The sequence below is a fragment of the Harmonia axyridis genome, chromosome 3, assembly GCF_914767665.1.
Source record: "Harmonia axyridis chromosome 3, icHarAxyr1.1, whole genome shotgun sequence".
Classification (NCBI taxonomy): Eukaryota; Metazoa; Arthropoda; class Insecta; order Coleoptera; family Coccinellidae; genus Harmonia; species Harmonia axyridis.
The window spans coordinates 54,511,286-54,531,353 of NC_059503.1; the positions used below are offsets into that span (position 1 = coordinate 54,511,286).

Here is a 20,068-nt window from a genome sequence, read left to right on the forward strand (position 1 = left end):
ACATACAAAATTTTCAATACCAACTTACACCAAACGCAAGGATTTCTGAGAGATACGGAACGCATCCTCGAAGCTTCAGTAATCATTTCCTGCCAACACGTCAATCACTTGAAGTTTGATGAAAAATTCTCAAATTCTCTGCATTTAATCCCAAAATGCAAGCGCCCTACGAAGAAGAAGACTCAGAAATACCAGTTCCAATTGATAACGAGTTGGAACTCAGGATTCACGACACTTTCATGGCTCATGATCCCTCAGGTAATAAGACAGCAGACGCCGAAACCCTGGCCATAATAATAAGGGCCCTGGGCCTCTTTCCCACCAACGAAGAAATCAGGGTCATCGTGGAGAAGACCCAGAAGAAGAAGCAGCCTGGTACGGTTCACCTGGTGAGTTTCCTCCCCCACATAGCCAAGGAGATTCAAAAGGGCAAGTACAAACCAAGACCCGTAGACGATATTTTGCGGGCTTTCCAAAAGTTGGACCCCGAAAACAACGGGTATCTCACCAGGGAGCAGTTGAAGACGTTCATGACCCAATACGGCGAACCTTTGGACGAGGAGGAGATGGAGGAGATGCTGGAAGTGGCGTACGACGGTTTCGACAAGATAGTGCACTACGAGGAGTTCGTGAATAAGCTGTGGTATCGTCCGAAGGGGGAGGAAGATATATTTGTGTTGGCTGACAGGATCGAAGCCGAGAAACCGCCTCCCGTGGTGGAGAGCAAGAGGAGGTTCTCGCAGTTGTTCACCTCTCAGTCGAACCTCGCTAGGAGTCAGAGTCAAGCTGCTACCGATGCTTCGAAGAAGTAGATATCGACACTGTTGCTCTTGAAATTTCCTTCGAGTAGTTGTAACCATAAATATATGGATGCATTTTATGTATGTTCAATATGAAAACAGACAGATATGGATAGGAAAATCACATTTTATCATATCATATTTTTGTTTAGTTTTACTTTTCACTGCGATATTAAGTTAGTCAATTTGAAAACCAAAAATCGCTTATATCTCCAAAACGGCTCATTTGCGGACCCATATGATTTTTTTACTTACACACATTGTCATAAGTTTTGGCCCCTCTTAGTTTCCCAAGAAATAAACAATCTATGTTCTGTAAATGAGATGAATATTTTCCTCTGTTCCTCTATTTCAACTGCATTATATTTGATAGAAAATCTTTATTTGTTACTCTTTGCTTTGTGCAGGATGGGACAAAATAGGAAAAATCTAAATTTATCGATTACTCATAGTTATTCCTCAACTGAATCCGAATTCAATAGTCCTTATTACCACTTCTTCTTTCAATCAACTGCCCAATACCCCCAGGCATCCCACGAATCAAGTCATATCGTTTAATTCTTCCTGAAGGGCTAAACTCAATTCCTGAAAAATTGAAGGTGGATTTTGGCAATTGGATTTTTCTCTCCCTAAGTAATCCAATACGTGCTCAATTGGGTTCATGTCTGGCGAGTTTGCTGGACAGTTCATTCTCTGGATATTGTTCTCTTGAAGAATGTTTTGAACACCTCGTCACTCGTCAGGAAAAAAGGAGATTGTGCCATTGTGGTAAGAGCAACTCTTGGTGATGTTCTGCCCATTGCCGACTGGTTTATTGTTTTCATTTGAGTGATAAGGTAGTGAAGCTTCCACACACAAAAAATTGTCATGTTACATTCAACAAGTTGAGACTTGATAGGGGAGCCAAGACTTTTGAAGATGTGTGTATTTTGATGTTTAGAATTAGCTCACAAAATATTGAAACGTTGTTTTTTAACACCCGGTAAAATTGTTTTTGCCAAAAAATGAGTAGGAAACAAGTAGGAAAGGAGATATAACCAAAAAACTTATTCCGGCGTCATTATTCCAAGATGGTGGCGCGAGCGGCAAAGATACGAGATGAAAAAGTTGAAATATGGAAAGAGCACATCGAAATCGAAATAAACTCGCCAATTTTTAAAACTTCCGGAAAACTTTACAGGTAACCCCTTCTTTCGCACCAAATGACTTGACTACATGTTGATAAAACTCATTGTGAATTTTATCGTTATTATTTAGTGTTTATTATTGATTTATTATTTCGAATTATTAATGCCAAATAAGTAATCAAGTTGTGAAAAAGTTATTCCTTTTGTGTCACTTCATTGCGTATACATTTGTAGATTTCAAGGAAAAGAAAAGAAGAAATTTCTGAAGATTCTCTCCACCAGGGAAGAAATTATTTCCAATGATTTATTTTATGTCGACACAGACTAACTCACGTCAAATTGCGCTGTTACCTTAGAATTGACTCGAATTAAGTAATGAATTGGAGCGAATTGAAGAAAGAAATCGGTTGCAATCGACCATTTGCATTTGTATTAGCAAATAACTGACAGAGTTCAACTACTCAACTAGAATTGGCATTACGTAATAGCCTAAGTTAATGAACACGTTGAACGAAGTAAAGGAAAAAGATTGAACCTGGCGCGTTGACGTGGGAACTGGGCTATATTGTTACAATTTGAGATCGCGAACTAACAACAATAGTTTCATATTAAAAAAATTAGGAAAAATCTAGTGAAACCATGTTGAAATTGAGATGAATCGTAAAGATAGTCTCGCTTCATTATTATATGTCATTAGCCGTATTGTTCACTTTGATGTTCATTGAGAAGTACAAATTACATGCCTGATTTTCATTTCACTTGGGTTTTAAGTTTATTAACATTAGGAGTCTAAAATTTGGAAGAGCACTGTCTTGTCGTCAGGTAATCTCGTCATTCACCTTGAAGACCACAGAAGTATGTACATATAATAGATGTACAGGGTGTTTCTTAATGATATGCTAATATTTAAGGGGGCGATTCTTGGAGCCATTTTAAGAAAAAAATTCATATGAACGTTTGTCGTAAACATGCTAATTTTCGAGGTGAAGTTACCAGAATTTTTTTTTATTTATAATCACAATGATGCTCTTGCAGATATTTCTATGAAATAATCTCACTACATCACACTGTATTTTCACTGATATACAGGGTGTCCCAAATTCGATACTAACTGAAAGCATCTCGAGAACTATAAGACCAAAGTTGTCAAATAGTTGTATCCAATGAAAATTTCATACAGAGTAACGCTAAAAGACAGGTTAGCGTTTACTTATTGTTATTGAAACATTGAAACACATTGTAACACATTCCAAATTCGATGCCCACTTAGAGTATATCAATAACTATAAGACTCAGAGAAAAATCTTCAAGGATCCCCGAAAAAATCAGATATCAGAAAACTGATCATAGATATCTTGATTCGTTCTTATAAAAATTAACGAAATAAACGTTTTAGAATCTTTTGAATATCTCGAATAGAAAATATGATATAACGAAATATTTGAAACAGTCATTTTTCTGAAACGCCCTGTAACTTGAAAACGAATCAAGATATCTATGATCTGCTCTCTGACTTCTGATTTTTTCGAAAAAATAACTCGGGGGTCCTTGAAGATGTTTTCTCCAAGTCTTATAGTTATTGAGATGCTTTTAGTGAGCATCGAATTTGGGACATCCTGTACAAACAATTTTAATATTTTTACCAATTTCATTTGAGTGGGTTTTGCATTGAATATTTTCGGAGAAAATTGATTTTACATTGTAAAAGTGTCATGGGGTAATTTAATTTTTGCATAGAAATTTTTTAAGGTATTCAGTATATAGGATATGAGTCATCATTGCTGTCAATAAGTTCTTCATCTGAATGCAAAATTTCATTTACCTAAACCGGTGGTTTTGAAATAATGAGGAAGACAAAACTTCGAACGGCTATATTTACAGAATCCCTAGTCCTAATTTCTCATCAACCAACCCAACTTCAGCTTTCAGAATCAGAATCTCTCCAAAAATTTTTTTTGTTCGTTATTGAGATCATTTTAGGCCCAAAATTAGAAAAATACAGGCATCGTGACAAAATTATATAAAAATCCATCTGTGTTTTTTCGAAAACCATCAGAACTACTTACATGAAATACTGTATGTACTTGAATTTTTCAGTGTGTTTTATATTGATATTTATTGTACGATTTTTTTACTTATAATTCTTGCAATATTTTATGATAAAAGAGAAATGATGCAGCGTACTATAAAATTTGCTTTGTTTGATTTTAAGTTTATATTCATTTATTCAAACTGCAATTTGATTGAAATTTCATGAAAAAATCAAGTTCAAAAAACTCGAATCATCAACCAAAAAACATCAGTTTAGAATAGTTGTCAACATATTGGAAACACTTATGCCATCTTGTATTTTGTCATCTACATTGTGGGTACATCAATCAACCAGACAAGTAACCACTAGGCCTGTTTTTTATCTTCTTGTTAAAGATAACTTGCAATTTAAACTTTCACCATAATATTAAAATGGCCTAAAGTGAACCACTATCACGTCGAAAGTAAAATTTCATAATGGGGGGATGTGATTTATGAAACACCTTGTGGTAATCCACGATAATCAAAGACGTAGAATGAAGAATAGATTAAAATTACGTCGAAGTTTATGTTTGAGAATGTTGATTGGATTTTCCTTACATAGTTTGCAAATCACGTAAATGACACCTATGTTAGTTCGAAAGATATATCCTCAGTTTATCCCTCTATTCTTTTGAAAATTTCAGTCTGATTCGTTGATTTTTTTTTTAATTGGCCTATAAACATATTTCGTACAGCACTACTCAATCCAGAATACATCGATTAAAATGCTTTCCAATAAGAGGCTTCAATTCGAATAGTCCGCTATCTAGGCAGCTGTCACTTTAAAGCTGTCATCTTTTAACATTTGACAAGTAGAAGTTACGTCATTACTAAAAATGGAACGATACACGCCTTAACACCGCATTGAAAACCTTTTATTGGAAAACCATTTATTATGAATTTTACTTACATATAAACGTAGGGACCCAGCTCCTCGACGATGGGTTTCGAACCGTTGTTGAGGAATTCATCAGCGTTGGTTACGTTGTAGATGTAGACCTTTATCGTTGGCTCAACTGGAGGTTTAGCCCACCAACCGAAAGCCTGCGAACCGTTTCTCAGGACGATTTCCTGCGAAATAATCAAGGTTAAAACAATGTTTTTAAAACGCAGGTTTTTCTGATAACTTACATGATGTATGATTAGTTTGACCCAACTTGGGAAGAATATAACTACTAGTATACCGAAGATGACTGTTCCTACTGCTGCAGCGACGACGAACCCTAGAAAAAAAATTAACATTCAGTAAAATCATGATGATGCATGAATATATAATTTTGCAGAAGATCATGGCATGCGAGGAAAAATATTACAAACCACAGGTAGGTATATGAATAATAAGCAATTGACAATATCCACGCAAGATAACCAAGTGCCGAATAACAACTATACGATCACGTGAGTCCATCCTGTTAAAAGTAGAATACCTTCAGTTTATTATACTTGATTTTGATTGCTGATTATTAAATTCTTAGAATTGCCTGGTTCTATATGACAGGTACACGAGTTGTTAATAAGTGTTGGTTTTTCAATGTAAAGAAGAGAGCGTTAATATTTCTCTTGATAATAAGAGAGAATTCTCTGTGGACTCGATACTACACTCGTAATATAAAGTAACGACACCTTTGGTCAAGGGATTTTTTTTTCTATTACCGTTGTAACAGGTATTCTTACGAGTTTGAGAACTTTAAATAATAATACAAGACAAACATTTTGTTGGAATGAATTTTTTATCATTACAGTCTGGTAGATAATTTAATGGCATTTATTTTTTAAGAATGATTTCCGGCATATGTCCGCCGCAGCTACGAGTCCATTAGATCAGGCCAATGTTTCACTCCATTCCAATAAATCTGGCCGTATGGCGTCCATGGTGGCTTGAATAGTGATTTGCTTGAAGAGTTGGTGGTTTGTCGGCATAAACCAATGACTTAATATAGACGTCATAAAAAGTAATCGAGAGGCGATAAGTCACACGAACGAGAGGGCCAGTTAACAAGACCACTCAAGTTAAGTTGTCACCAAATTGATTTGCAGAAATTCATTGATTCATTAAAAAGACATTTCAGTGACCATATTTTTCAATTCTCTTCTGCACTGTTCATCATTTAACCTTTCACATTCATTGGATAAATATTTGTACGATGTGATAACTGCCAAAGTCTTGGTGGTAGTTTATACTTGAAATATTAGTGTTCAGTTGTACAAATAATATTTTGATGTCTAGTTATGGAAATCAGAACACAAACATCAAATAATTTAAATTCCTCAATCAAGGAAAAGGAGTGGTCCGCAAAGAAGATTCTGGTTCATAGGCATGCTAGTGCTTAATCAAGAATGATTAAAAAAAATAAAGATTTTAAGAAATCTTAAGCAGCCAATAGCCACAAAAGTTAATGAATAATTGAAATCATAGGGTTATGGCTTCCTCATGAGATGTTTCTGATTGGTATCTGTGGTCAGATGAAAGCCAACCAGTAAAGGTCAACCGCTGTAGTGGTCTGCAAGGAATACGCAATCAGGCGTTGAAGGGTACCTTGAATGGTATGCAGATGATCACGCCAATGATGATAAAGGCGGTTCTGCAGTAAGGTGCTTTGTGCGCATAACTTTTACTAGGAATACGAATCGGATGCTCGTGACGATTGAATGGAATCCTTCGAGAGTATATAATAGTTGTTATTATAGCGAATTATCGTTAGCTAAACGAATTATTCATATTGAATTTTGTTTCAGCTTCAGGATCACTATAATAAAGATACGAGTTTAAACACATACATCCGGTCATCCAAAATATTAATATGATTTTTCTTGAGCAAACTATTACCAGTTTATTCACTTTTTATTTCATATTTGATTTTAAGTACTTACATGTTTAGATAAATTCATTGTTTAATCAGAACTCCCTCAAGGCCCTCAAGACCAATAATTGTAGAATAATATAATTTATACATTGTTGATATGAAGAACAGATCTATCGAGAGATCTATCATATGGAAAAATAGGTATGAACCACGTTTCAATATTGCAGATTTATTCATGGGAAAATATTTGACGCTGCTTGCAGTAGACCCCTATTTATTGAAAAAGAAAAGTAACAAAATAAGACCATTTTCATGGTAATTGGGTTTTTTTGATAATATATAAAAATTATAAAAACATAAATAAAAAATATATAGTCTAATCATTATCACAAAATGATATTGAGCTTTTAAGATTTTTTCGAGGTAAAGAGGGGTAAGGGTGAAGTTGATATTGTTTTCTTTCAACGATTTCAAACGTTTATCATTTAAAATATTAAAACAAAACGAAGAAAAAGGCATCATCAATACTAAAAAATCGTTTTGAATGAATTTATATTCAATTTAATCCAAATAATTTTACCATTATTGTTTTTATTTTATTTTTATTATCAAATAATTCGAAATGAAGCCAAACCAAAATTAATATTTGAGTGTAAAAACGTGGCGACAAAGGAGTTAAGGCTACTTGAAAGATGACTTTGAGTTATCGGACAGTAGACAAGTGGATCAATAAATTTCTCGGCAGATTTTACCTTGATTCATAAAACAAAATCTGGAAGATTGTTAGCATCGAAATTCTTCAAAGACTCATGGAAATAATTTCTAAGTGAACGTATTTGAAGCTTGCAGAAAGGATCAACAGACAATAAAGATATAGCGTGATTGATAACTCTTCGTAATTACGAGTAGATAATTATGTATATTCTAGGGTTGGCTTCTCTCCTATCAATAACAAAGTCCACTTATGTCACCAATATAATAAATTCTTAATGGATGTTTTCTCTATAAGAGCGCATGAATTAAATGGCGCTTTCATTTTGGTTATGATCGATAGGTGATTAGGAGTTGGTGAACATCAGGAAACAACGCTACCAATTGTATCCTTGAACAAGTAGCGCATACTAATTTTATTTCCGTTCATTATATTGAGTGGTGAACCCCATTCCAAGTTTGAGAGATGCAATTGCCGCATTTGGGACTCAAGAGTTCACCGATAATTCATGGAAAAGTGATGTGTAAAATGCTCAGCTCGAATGTATGTAGGAAAGCAAGATAAAATGAGGAGCTGAACGTACTTTGTTTATTTTCTGGCAAAAACAATCTAACCAGCTATAAACTAAGTAGCAAAAGGAAATTGATCACAAAGGGAAAACTAAAAACCAAAACCATTTCAAAATATAGAAAAGAATGTTCAAATCCCCATTCAATTCGTGTAAACAGCAAAAATAAAGGGCCTATTGAAGAAGAATTCACCGAGATTCAATGAGATCCATGTCAATCAACAATATGATGCCAAGCATAAAAGAAATAATCAGTAATTCAAAGAAACGCACACCTATATCTATGAAATGCATAGATTAATATCAAAATCTATACGACAGAGATCGTATGAGAGATTCCAGCACGAATAATCAATTAGCATGACAATATATTCTCGGAACCAAAGAATAGCAAATCGAATGGGATGAACCTTGTAATCGATTGGCTTTAAATGGTTGCTCTTTGTGCCTCTAGTGCAAGACCATGGATGGAACAGTTGAAAATATTCTGTTGGCCTGTGCTAACCTAACCAAGTAAAGAACAACGCAACTAGGAAACCAAACACCTACTGCTCCTAATGCATCAGAGAGTCTTCTGGTTTGATTCTCTTTAAGCTCATGCGGAGGAATAATTGATCACAAGTTCTCAGTTCAGCCATGATTGTCACCGCTGCGAAAAAGAAAAACTTTTAACTGCTTCATCTCGGTATTATTCGCATCTGGCGAAATAATGAGTTCTGTTCTAGCAAGTGGCGAAATGTCAATAAAAAGCATTTTTGAATCTCCTGATTACACAGTCTTTGTGCGAGTCGATTTTGGCTTAACACGCAATTCCTAAGGAAATGTCATCTTCGGTCTCTTGTGTTCTCTCGGGACTTTTTCATAGTAGTCGTAAGCCTTCCTTATGAGGGCGTTTGCGTGATTTTTCACTTTGTTGAAGGTCTTCACAATCAGTACTAATAAGGGTCGTCTAGAAATGGTATTCGCAGGTATCCATGTTTCCGTTCGTTGCTGACAAACTATGATGCATGTACAGCTGTCACAGGATTGTGATCTGCACGACTTGAAGTATCTGCAGGTGGGACTTTGCGGAGTATACCTAAGCCAGACATGCATAAGTCATGACTGGTCAAATAGTGGATTTGACAGAGAGAGATACTTGGCCTAGTTTTTCCATTCGATCCTTCTACAACGTTTCCTGAGGGAAATTTCCTCTTTCGACTGAAGAAAACTGCCTCGTTCTTAGAAGAAGAAAGGACAGAAAGTTAGGTTTAGTGGAGTAAGTATTGTTCCACCTTTCAAACGTCCGTGAGACGTTCCCCACAGCATGGGTAAGTCAGTAGATAAGATCTGCTGGAACAGAACATCAAGGTTAACACCTGTTGTCCCTGAGCCCTTTTGTGGACTTGAAAAGACCAAGATAATGCAGTGATCCAGCAATGGGAGTGCCGGATTGGGACAATAGGAAAACCATCTGGGGAAATACTCCGAGTGTTGCTAAGGCAAAGAATTTTGTGGTGCTTTCACCGACCTGTACCAGAAAGCTCTTGAAGCTGGTGGGCGGCTGATAGAACAGTGTCGTTGCAAATACTTTTTGTCCGCATGGGTAAGTCAGTAGATTAAATTTACAGGCTGTTTGGAAAGGAGGTAGAAACAGCAGAACACATAGTGTGCAAATTCCTGGGGCTGATTGTCCTAAGAAGCACTCATATGGACAAATCATGCTTCGAATATTCGCAAGGTAAAAGCAAGGCTCATAAGGGTGTTGTCGGTTACGTTAGCAGTATCGATAGCCTCCTTGGGTTTTTATGAATAGGTAGAGTTAAGAACAAAAGATCTATTTACTCGCAGTTTTTGGAAGACTAACAGAGCTGCAACGACCTCGATTCTGTGAAATGATAATAATAATATACTTGAAAAAAAAAAGCCGTTGGACCTACAAAGCCAAAATTAGACGTTAGATCAACGAAATACCGCCACATTGCAGCTGTTGAAAATTTTGCAAATGGCAGTAGGTAACACCAAGGATATCATTCACGAGATGTTTTCAACTTTTTAAAACACTCATTATTACAATGCTTCTGAATAGAAAACAAGGTATTATTGAATCTCTGAATTTTGTAATCTTTAAAAAGTATTGACGTGAATTTATTTGGTGTCATTATTATCATGCCGTTTCTATACCTGCTGAAATGCGTCCTAAGAGCTATACCGTTTACCTTTTTCTAGGAATGTCCTAGTCCCATCATTCACTTACTCAACTTTACTTTTTAACGAGAGATCCATTTTCTAGAAGCATTTTAGGTAATTGTATGATTGCAGGTTTCACCAAACTTTCTTTTTGTTAATTGTCCCTGAACTTCAGTCAACGAGTTAATCCGACAATCAACATTTTGTAATATACACCGTAGGTATATACTTTATATACTTATCAAACAATCAATTGGCTGTATAGAAAAGTGGAATAGGAAGTAGAATGAAAAAATCCTAAACTGTTTATTTATATCCGTATTTGTTCCAGCAAAAAACTTCGTTAGAAGTTGTTCAAACGACAAAAATGGTCTAGACTTCCATCAACGCCTATAATCGCAGTACAAGATCGACGACTTTACTGTTGACCCAGATTTCGTGTCTTTCACGTGGGCTTCTTCGGTTCTCTTTCTACGTTACAACACCTCACTCGAATTCGTGATAGAAAACTACTCCACGAAATTGGTAACGGTTAAAACCGTTGGTTTCCTTTTAACGCGATCGTTTTTTTTTTCTTCTGTGGTCTGCGTATAGAGCCGGATGAGTTATGTTTCGAATTTGCAAAATTAGAAGCTATCGGAATTTCAAATTGACCATTCGCGGTTCGGATCGCAATTCATTATTGTAATTAAACAATAATCGTTGAATAATGGCGAATAACTTACGACTCGTAATTTTTCCCACGCCAGTTTACAAACACGATGGATTGCGGCACAATACAAATTCCTTGCGGTGTCATAATATAACTATATGCAGTATGTGCGAAAATACCTATTATGAAATTCCCAGTGCAGTTTCGTTCTGGTGATCCAAAAATAAAAAACACGTTGAATCCTCGCTATTTCTAACCACCGTCATTTCGGCGATTTTCCACTAAAATTTTTTAAGCACTAAAAACGACACAATTGTTCATTTTTCCTTCTACACCTTTCGACCATTATAGGTTTCCAATCGCATGGTCACAGGTTTTTTTTTTGCTGGAATTGTATTCCCTACGCCTCAACTATAATTTCACCAATTTTCCACTGTTCATTTGGGAGAATTTTCTCCTTTCTGCATGATAAAATTTTCCTTTATTTGATTCTTTAGAAGATGTATTTTTTTCTTGTCTGTCTATCTTGTTGGAATTTGTATTATCTCTCTTAATTCTCTATTATCGTGCTCTTTCAACATCTGTCTTCTTTATTTGTTTGTTTACTATTTCCTCAATAGTTTCGATTTTCAATTTTTCTTGATTTGTTGGTTGCTAATATAGGGTGTTTTTTTCGAGGTATATAACTTTAAGTTGGCATTACTGTTCAAGATGGCGACCGATTGAACAGCTGTCAAGTGATTTATTCTCAGTTTGGTTTGGTTTGGCAATTCATCATGAATAGACTGACGCCTGAACAACGCTTGCAAATAGTGCAATTTTATTTCGAAAATAATGGTTCTGTGCGGAATACGTATCGCGCACTACGTCGATTTTATTTTGTTCAGCGATGAAGCGCACTTCTGGTTGAATGGCTACGTCAACAAACAAAACTGCCGCATTTGGAGTGAAACTAATCCTCAAGTGTATGTCAAAACATCGTTAGATCCAGAAGAACTGACTGTTTGGTGCGCTTTATTAGCTGGTGGAATCATTGGTCCGTACTTCTTCAAAAACAATGATGGCCAGAACGTTACAGTCAATGGTGATCGGTATAGAGCCATGATTACTAACTTTTTCATTCCTGAATTGAATAACCATGATGTCCAGGAGCTATGGTTCCAACAATACGGCGCAACATGTCACACAGCTCGTGCCACAATAGATTTATTGAAAGACGTTTGGTGACCGCCTAATTTCACGTTTTGAACCTGTGAATTGGCCTCCAAGATCTTGTGATTTAACACTGCTAGACTACTTTCTGTGGGTATATGTAAAGTCATTGGTCTATGCGGATAAGCCACAATCCCTTGACCATTTGGAAGACAACATTCGCCGTGTTATTGCCGATATACGGCCACAAATGTTGGAAAAAGTAATCGAAAATTGAATGTCCAGATTGGACTACATCCGAGCCAGCCGTGGCGGTCATATGTCAGAAATAATATCTAAAGCGTAATGCCACAAGATTATCTTGCGGATAAATACAATTCATGTCAATCGAATAATCCATCGTTGTTTTATTGCAATTTAAAGTTCTATAGCTCTAAAAAAAAACACCCTTTACATCAGACCTTGACGCCACATTTTATCAGAGATATTGCAGCAGTGTCAGTAGATAGGTTTATTTGCTCCTTAATGTTTTCGGTGAGTCATACCAGTTGACTTCTCTTAAAATATACTGGCTTTTTTTTCAATATGAAAATGGAACATTTTATTGGAAAACCCTGTACAAAGTGTTCATCAATTTCAGAGAACAGAATTAATTTTGTGTTACTTCAATTAATCACATTTGAAAATTTTTTGTAGGATCACATTAATTTCTTAGGTTAGCTAACAAAACAAATATCGTATCATATCAAAGATGTGAAAACTGTAATCCAGTACAAAATATGTATGGCCATTAAGCTTTATTTAGTTTTTTTAGAATCTCATTTATTTTGCCACACGAAAACATTCTTGTAAAATTTTATCAGATTATCGTTTTCAAGTATTTTCCTTTGAATTGCAATAATCTGTGCGTGCGGTTTTTCAACTAGAAGTTGAATGAACCATTATAGGGTAATAAAGTTCACACATAAAACAACTAGTTCTCCGGGCTACTAAGCTTCTGAGACCAGTCAGTCGGATATAAATGTTGAACACATATACATCCATATATTTAACATTCCTGCAGCTGTAGAGCATCTAAAAGAATCACATGAAATTCAAAAGAGAAACTGATATTATATTAATAACAAAACACGTCAATAAATTTCATATTAGTGAGGACAATGACATATCGAAGGCAACTGAAATGAATATGATTCATCGAATCAGGGGTACAATAAAGTAACAGCGACATTCATAAATCCACCAGTTTGATGGTCTGTGAAAAAGCACTGGCATTCTCAAACCCACATGAATGTTCACCAGGTCTTTGTCATCTAATCAGACTCTCATCTAGTTCAATTAGAGCCGTGACCTCACGTAAGACCTAGGGTGACACAAACAATGTTACGCTCATGCAATCTATAAATAAAGATTGGTGGGCATACATATATTGGTTGAACTTTTCATCTTGGTACCTAATTTGACTCTTTCAATTCGAATCAGTTCTTCCATGAGGTCTTCCACTATCTATAGGTTCCTATCACTTAACCTCTAACGCTTAGTTCTTGTGGATGTCAGTGTCTCTAGAAATATGTATTTATAATTTATAAACTAATTCTCCCTATACATATATTGAATAGAACCTATGTTAGTTGGACACATGTAATCTTAAGAATTTTAGAATATTCGAGAAAAGATAGTAGCCATTTTGCCTATCTCTTCCAATTCCATATCATCAATTTCAGTCAATTAATACAGTGACTTTTGTGGAGCAATGGTCTCCCAGCAGACAATTTCGCATGTTTACATAGCCACCTAGTGAAAAATGTGCTTCGTGGCTGAAGATAATTTGATGCGAAAAATCGTCATTAAAATGTTGTTCAAGCTCTCAATCGGCATATGTTCTACGCATTACATGGTCGGATGGCTTGAGTTCTTGTGTCAATTGAACCACATAAGGATGAAGATTCAAATCCAATTGCAAAATACGTCATAGCGTGCCATAATAAAGGCCCAAATGTTGAGCGCGCCCCTTTATAAACCTATTTGATCCCATTCGATATTCTATGCTTCAAACATATTGTTTGAAAGTATATGTATAAGTTGTTGCTATAATGTTCTTCTAACTATTCTTATTGCCACACCGATGATGTCTTCCATTTACTTTCCAATCGATTCAAGATTGAAGAACTGCAATTAACAATTAGAAGCTTATATTGTTCATCGAAGTTTGCGGCTGTTCACTTCTCTCTAGTCAAGTGAGCATGACGAGAAGAAAGTTTAGAATACAGCAGATAAGTACAATTTTGATACGTTGATAATTTTCATCGTTACTTGTTGTTCTTGTGCAGAAAAATAGAAATCGGTATCTCTGTAACTCATTTGAAGATTTCCTTTCATTCTTTATTGCCTATAACGACAAAAGTGTGATAAAACACAATTTCTAAATATAAACTCAATTGAAATGTATGAAATCACAAAGCAATAATAATCGCCCAGAGAAAATAGAAGAATACTTATTTAAAGGAAGGCTTCCATTATAGAAAGAACATACTGATATATCAAGAGGACAAAAAACTCGTTTAAGATCATCTTGTGAAATATTTATGTTCAACCAGTTGCATCTCTGAAGTCTCACACCTGTGCAAACTGAAGAAGTTGCTGTGATTAGTTGGATTCGATTTTTCCATTTCTGGTTTATTATTTTCAATTATAAACCTTTGGAATCGATAAAGGAAAAGACATTTAAAACCTCACACTGAAAATCTCACAGTTTACATCTTGGAATGTGAGAATCCAATCCATGAAAATATATTGAGACGATGATACTGAATAGAACATTTTTCACCGCAAAATTTTAAGATTCATCGTTTCGGAAATATGAGACTGGGTTCAAATCCTGCCGCTGGATATTCATTAACAGTTTTGACGATGATAATTATATATAATTTTTTGTCACATTTCGAGATATGTATTTTGCGCAGAGAGAGATAATAATGAGCAATTTTTAAATTTGCAGTGTTTTTTGTTTTTATAATTTAAATCTCTACCAAAATTGTCAGTTGTTTGAACTGGTTGAAGGTTGCGATAATAATTTGATGATTATTTTGTCTCATTCCTTCTCAAGGATTTCAATTCGTGTAATACTTCATGTCTTCATTGAGGTTCTGGAAATGTTGAATATAAATCACTCGAATCGAAATAATCGCAAATGAAAACTATTGTCAATTATAAAAACAAACAAATAGGTTGGAAAACTTATTTACTTTTAGATTCGGTGTTTTCACGTCCTTGAGTAAACATGTTATTGGTAATTTCCAATATTCTCTTTAATCAAAACAATCATCTTTATTCGACTCAATGAACTTGCCTCGATTTGCCAAGACAAGTTGGGTTTGTCCAATTGGTTACCTGATTTGAATGGTCCTAGCCATGTAAATTGAACTAAAACTTATTCACTTATCAAATCAATTATACGTTTTATTTGATATCGAATTCGAAGACTCTTATAAACTTACTTCAACGAATAATGTAATCATTGGGAATTGGTATATTGCAAAATGCATACCTATCTAAAGTAGTTAGGGGTTGTCCATTAATCACGTGAGGCTTGAAAGGGGGGGGAGGGGTTTGATAAAAATCACGAAAATATCACAAGGGGGAGGGGAGGTGTAGTAAGATATCACGTGTATTTATTTTTTCGTCAAACGCGCGATTTTTAAACAAATATTAAGCGGCACGGCGCGGCGTGTAGTGACCTTGACTACATTAAATATATTAATGTACTAGTACAATACATGTTTTTCCTATGATTACACTTTTCGTTTATTATTATTGTTATGGCAATCAAAAAAAACTTGCAACCTGCTGTAGACATTTTTATTATGGTCCTTAATTTCAGAAAAAAGATTATAGTTTATTTAAATTAAGATAATATTCAGAAAATTTTAAGATTCGTTGTAGGTACTAAAAATACACGTGATGTTGAGAAGGGGGATGGGGGGGTGGTCTTAAACCTCACTACGTATCACCAATGGGGGAGGGGGGTTTAAAAAATGCTAAAAAACGATCACGTGATTAATGGACAACCCCTTATTTATAATACAAGTGCAGAAGGCATTGACATTCTTCCACAAGTTCAAAACACAAAAACTAGCTACGAAGTGAATGAAGGAGTGTAAGAATGATCTTTCTGAACGAAAACTCATTCTGCCACACTGTGTAGAACAAAACGAAAATATTTCAGATTCGCATATATTTTATGGAAATATTTCATTTTTATATTTTGGTACTCGGAAGTCTACTGTCATAGATTTATCAATTATCTGTCAAATTTGTGATACAGAAAACAGTTCTGCCAACTAACATTTTTCAATAAAAAATTTTCTAAACGATATTTTTGGAAATATTCCATTGATTTAAAAAAAAATCATTAATGTGCGTTATTTTGGTGTATATTTGTCTAGGAATTTTGCTCTTTTTCAATTACTCAGCGATACACGAAATTTCGAATTTTATCAAAATTGAAATTCATCGGTAGAAGTTTCTATTAATTTTGAAATTTCGAAACATCTTGAAATGATCCTGGAAAATAGAGTAAACTAAATCACAGAATACGCTCAAATTGCTTGCGAGTATGGAGAAAAGTTGGGCCAAGGTATCAACAAACAGAATTTCGGCAATCTCTTTTGGCAGTGTTGTTGAATGATATATTTTAATATTAGTCATTTCGCAACTACTTTAGGAAATTTGAGATTCTACACACATATTGAGGCAACGGCAAGAAGACAGGTGTAACATTGTAATGGCATTGAGAGAAAATATGTCACGACGAATGTACCTACTTCAACTGAAGTGAAATATTGTTGAAACCATGACTGCACATGAGTCATGTTCTCAATTCGAATTATTTTCGTATATGAACTTTGGAACAATGAGTTCCCAATAGTAGTAACAATCAGTAGTTAGTTCAATGTTGAATTTTCTTCTTTTTTTCCTTTACAGGGTGTTTCATTGGTAAATGTATATACGTTAACCTGAAGTAGAGCTACCCTAGACGAGTCCAAAAAATCTATTCATGACAGGTTTAATCTTTCCATAGCCGAGATACAGGGTGGTTTATGAATTCACCCATATTTTCAATACCTTATAACTTTTGAACCACACAGTATATTTGAATGATATTTGGAATGCACGATTCACTCAATTAGGTCCATCGATTAATCTTTAAACTAATTGAAAAAATCAGGTCCATATTAGAAAAATATGGGACTTTTCACAAGCTGAGATTCAACACACTGTACATACAGTGGAATATTAGAATTTAATGGAAATATTCGGGAAGAGCAGAATTCTTTCAATGGGGATCAGTAGATTTTATTGTCCCGCTCGTCATTTAACTCATCGAAAATTTCATTCTACTGATCGAAAATTTTGACCAAAAATTCAATTCAATAGTGGAATTTCACTAACTTCTCAGGGAAATCGTAAATTGAGATAGAATTGGCAAATTTTCTTGTTTGACGTGCGGTACATTTAATCTTCTGATCCCCATTGGAAAATTTTTGCTCTTTCCGAATATTTCCATCAAATTCCACTATACATAGTGTTGAATCTCAGCTTGTGAAAAGTCCCATATTTTTCCAATAAGGACCTAAGTTTTTTTTGTTTGAAGATTGATCGATGGACCTAATGAAATGAATTGAGCGTTCCAAAAATTATTCAAATATACTGGATGGTTCAAAAGTTATAATGAATTGAAAATATGGGTGAATTCATAAACCACCATGTTTTCCTTGTTCTGGAGGAAAACAGTGGTCAGTGTTCCAGTGCAAATATCACCCTGTGGATTTGCTATCGAAATTGGCATTTCACATGGTGTAAACTATCAATTATAATATTTATGTGAAATTTCAGTTGAATATCTTGTGAAGTGTAGATACTATAAGAGAAAAACTTTATCACACTGTATCTCGAAAACAAATAGGAATCGTATAAAAACATATGAGTTTTTTTAATTATTTTCACGTGTACAATACGCTCCTGGAGTATGGCCCGTTCCTCCCGACTCACCCTGTATAAGTTTTTTGGACCCGTCTACGCTAACTCCATCTCAGGTTAACGTATGTACATTTACCAATGAAACACCCTGTATATTGCTATTTTTTCGTATATTCCATGTAATTTCGATCAATCGTGAAATTTAACCAAAATCATTCCTTAGCCCGAAATTTTCAGACCTTACACAAATCACTAATTGAACTTTAGTCTACAGAAACAGCTGGATATTGAATATCTGCAATTTTCGAATTCGGAACGAGAATGGTCTAAAAAAATTGGCTTCGATTTACTGATGAAAACTTGTGTTCAAATTATATGTATATATAATTCATCAATAAAATCAGTTATTGAAAAATTCAGCTATAGCCGAGGCTATAGCCATAAGAATCTTGCCAAATGACCATCGTTTACGACGCATTTTTTGCTGATTGATCTAATTTGAAACTGGCCGAAGATAAGCATTTTTAATGGAGACTTTTTTGTTCAGTGATGAAGTTCATTTCTAGTTAAATGGGTTCGTCAAGAAGCAAAAATATGGTGCAAAGCCATTTCTGGCGGAATCATCAGTCTCTTATTTCTTTCGAAATGATGATGGAGTACAAAAGTCTCATTTTGACCGGAAAAATACTCCTATGAAATCTTGATACAATATTGAATCACCCTGTATACTATCGAACTTTTCATGAAAAAGAGCAACATAAGAACCAACCCATCTGGAACAGAAACACCCAATGGTTTTTGATGAAATATTGAAATTTATGCGATAAAAACAAATTGTTTATCGTTTCAACTAATTTATCTGATAGCTATAAATGTTTTCATGGGGCAAAACAATCTGAAAAGATCCTTGACCATGCCAGATTCGGTCCATGATTCTCTAATGGCAGGAAGATGACCCATGGTCGAAAAAAATCCGAATAACATAATAAATTTCGTATATTTATGTGGTATAAGTACACAGAGTGTAATAAGCAGTGAGTGATTCATTTTATGATCGAATAATATTTTGCTCTCAAGACGTTTAAATTATTTGCCAGGTTGATACCCTTGAGTTTTGAACCCGACTGTGACGCTCATTTCGAATTATTACAGGAAAACTTTAATTGTTGCCTTTTTTTTTTCGATGTATAATTGAGGTGGAAATTACAGATGGAAAAAGTTATAAAAACTGACCGTTAAATGACAGAGTTGTGAATAAATTGAGAGATTTGTTGTTTGTGCGTGACAAGTGATCTTCGCATGTGTGGTTTTTTATATTTCATGGTTAAAATTTTATAGATGCTGGCTTTTGATCAATGTTATAGCCAATTGATATTAGGACAATCGAATTGTATATCTCTATCGGTCGATATAAAATGTTTATGACGTCTAGAAACTCCCAATACATATTTATATTTATAATACTCATGATAGGTATAAAGAAATAAGAGTGGTTCTAACTAATTTTGAATAATTATTAACGAAGACGAATGTTTAATATAGTTTGGAAATGAATATCAGTAAATTTAAGACATCTTTGAGGTATTCTTTAATTGATCTGGTCTTGAACATTGAACATTAACTCTAAATTTGATATCTGGATCTTTCTCGGGACCTTTTAAATTGACGAATAAAATCACTGAACTAGTTGGATCGCAACAATCTTAAAACTGATTTTTGTTTTTTTCTATATTTGTTCCCAGGAATGTATGAATATATTCTTTTGAGATTATTAGTAGAGGAAATGTAAGATAAAAACCTCAGCAAAAATTCTGTCTCCCCGTATAGGTGCAGTGATTGGTTTGTGTATTTGTTTACATAATAAACTGACATATTTATATTGAAGGGCTTCTTCTTCATCCAAACAAAATATTTTCCATTCTTCCATCAAAAGTTGACGAAGTATACATATATTATAATTAAATCTGAAAACGAAAAAAAAAAGAACCAGAATAGAGTATTAAATATCATAGTTTCCAATATTGATTTTAAG

General features: G+C 34.6%; 2 protein-coding genes across 5 annotated transcripts in view; one reads left to right on the forward strand and one right to left on the reverse strand.

Moving 5' to 3' along the window:
- The window catches only part of LOC123674663 (scavenger receptor class B member 1), an 85,927-nt gene that overhangs the window by 19,385 nt on the left and 46,474 nt on the right, over window positions 1–20,068 (reverse strand). For all 4 annotated transcript variants that reach the window (XM_045609624.1, XM_045609626.1, XM_045609622.1 and 1 more), the window contains 2 exons: window positions 5,132–5,223; window positions 4,911–5,071 (listed from right to left, as the gene is read on the reverse strand). In XM_045609624.1, the coding sequence (XP_045465580.1) occupies window positions 4,911–5,071; window positions 5,132–5,223 (253 nt within the window). The remainder of the gene's footprint in view (window positions 1–4,910; window positions 5,072–5,131; window positions 5,224–20,068) is intronic.
- On the forward strand, window positions 99–1,087 carry LOC123674665 (dynein regulatory complex protein 8-like). The gene has a single exon (XM_045609629.1). It carries the CDS (start codon window positions 156–158, stop codon window positions 810–812), a length of 657 nt encoding a protein of 218 aa, XP_045465585.1. The 5' UTR covers window positions 99–155; the 3' UTR covers window positions 813–1,087.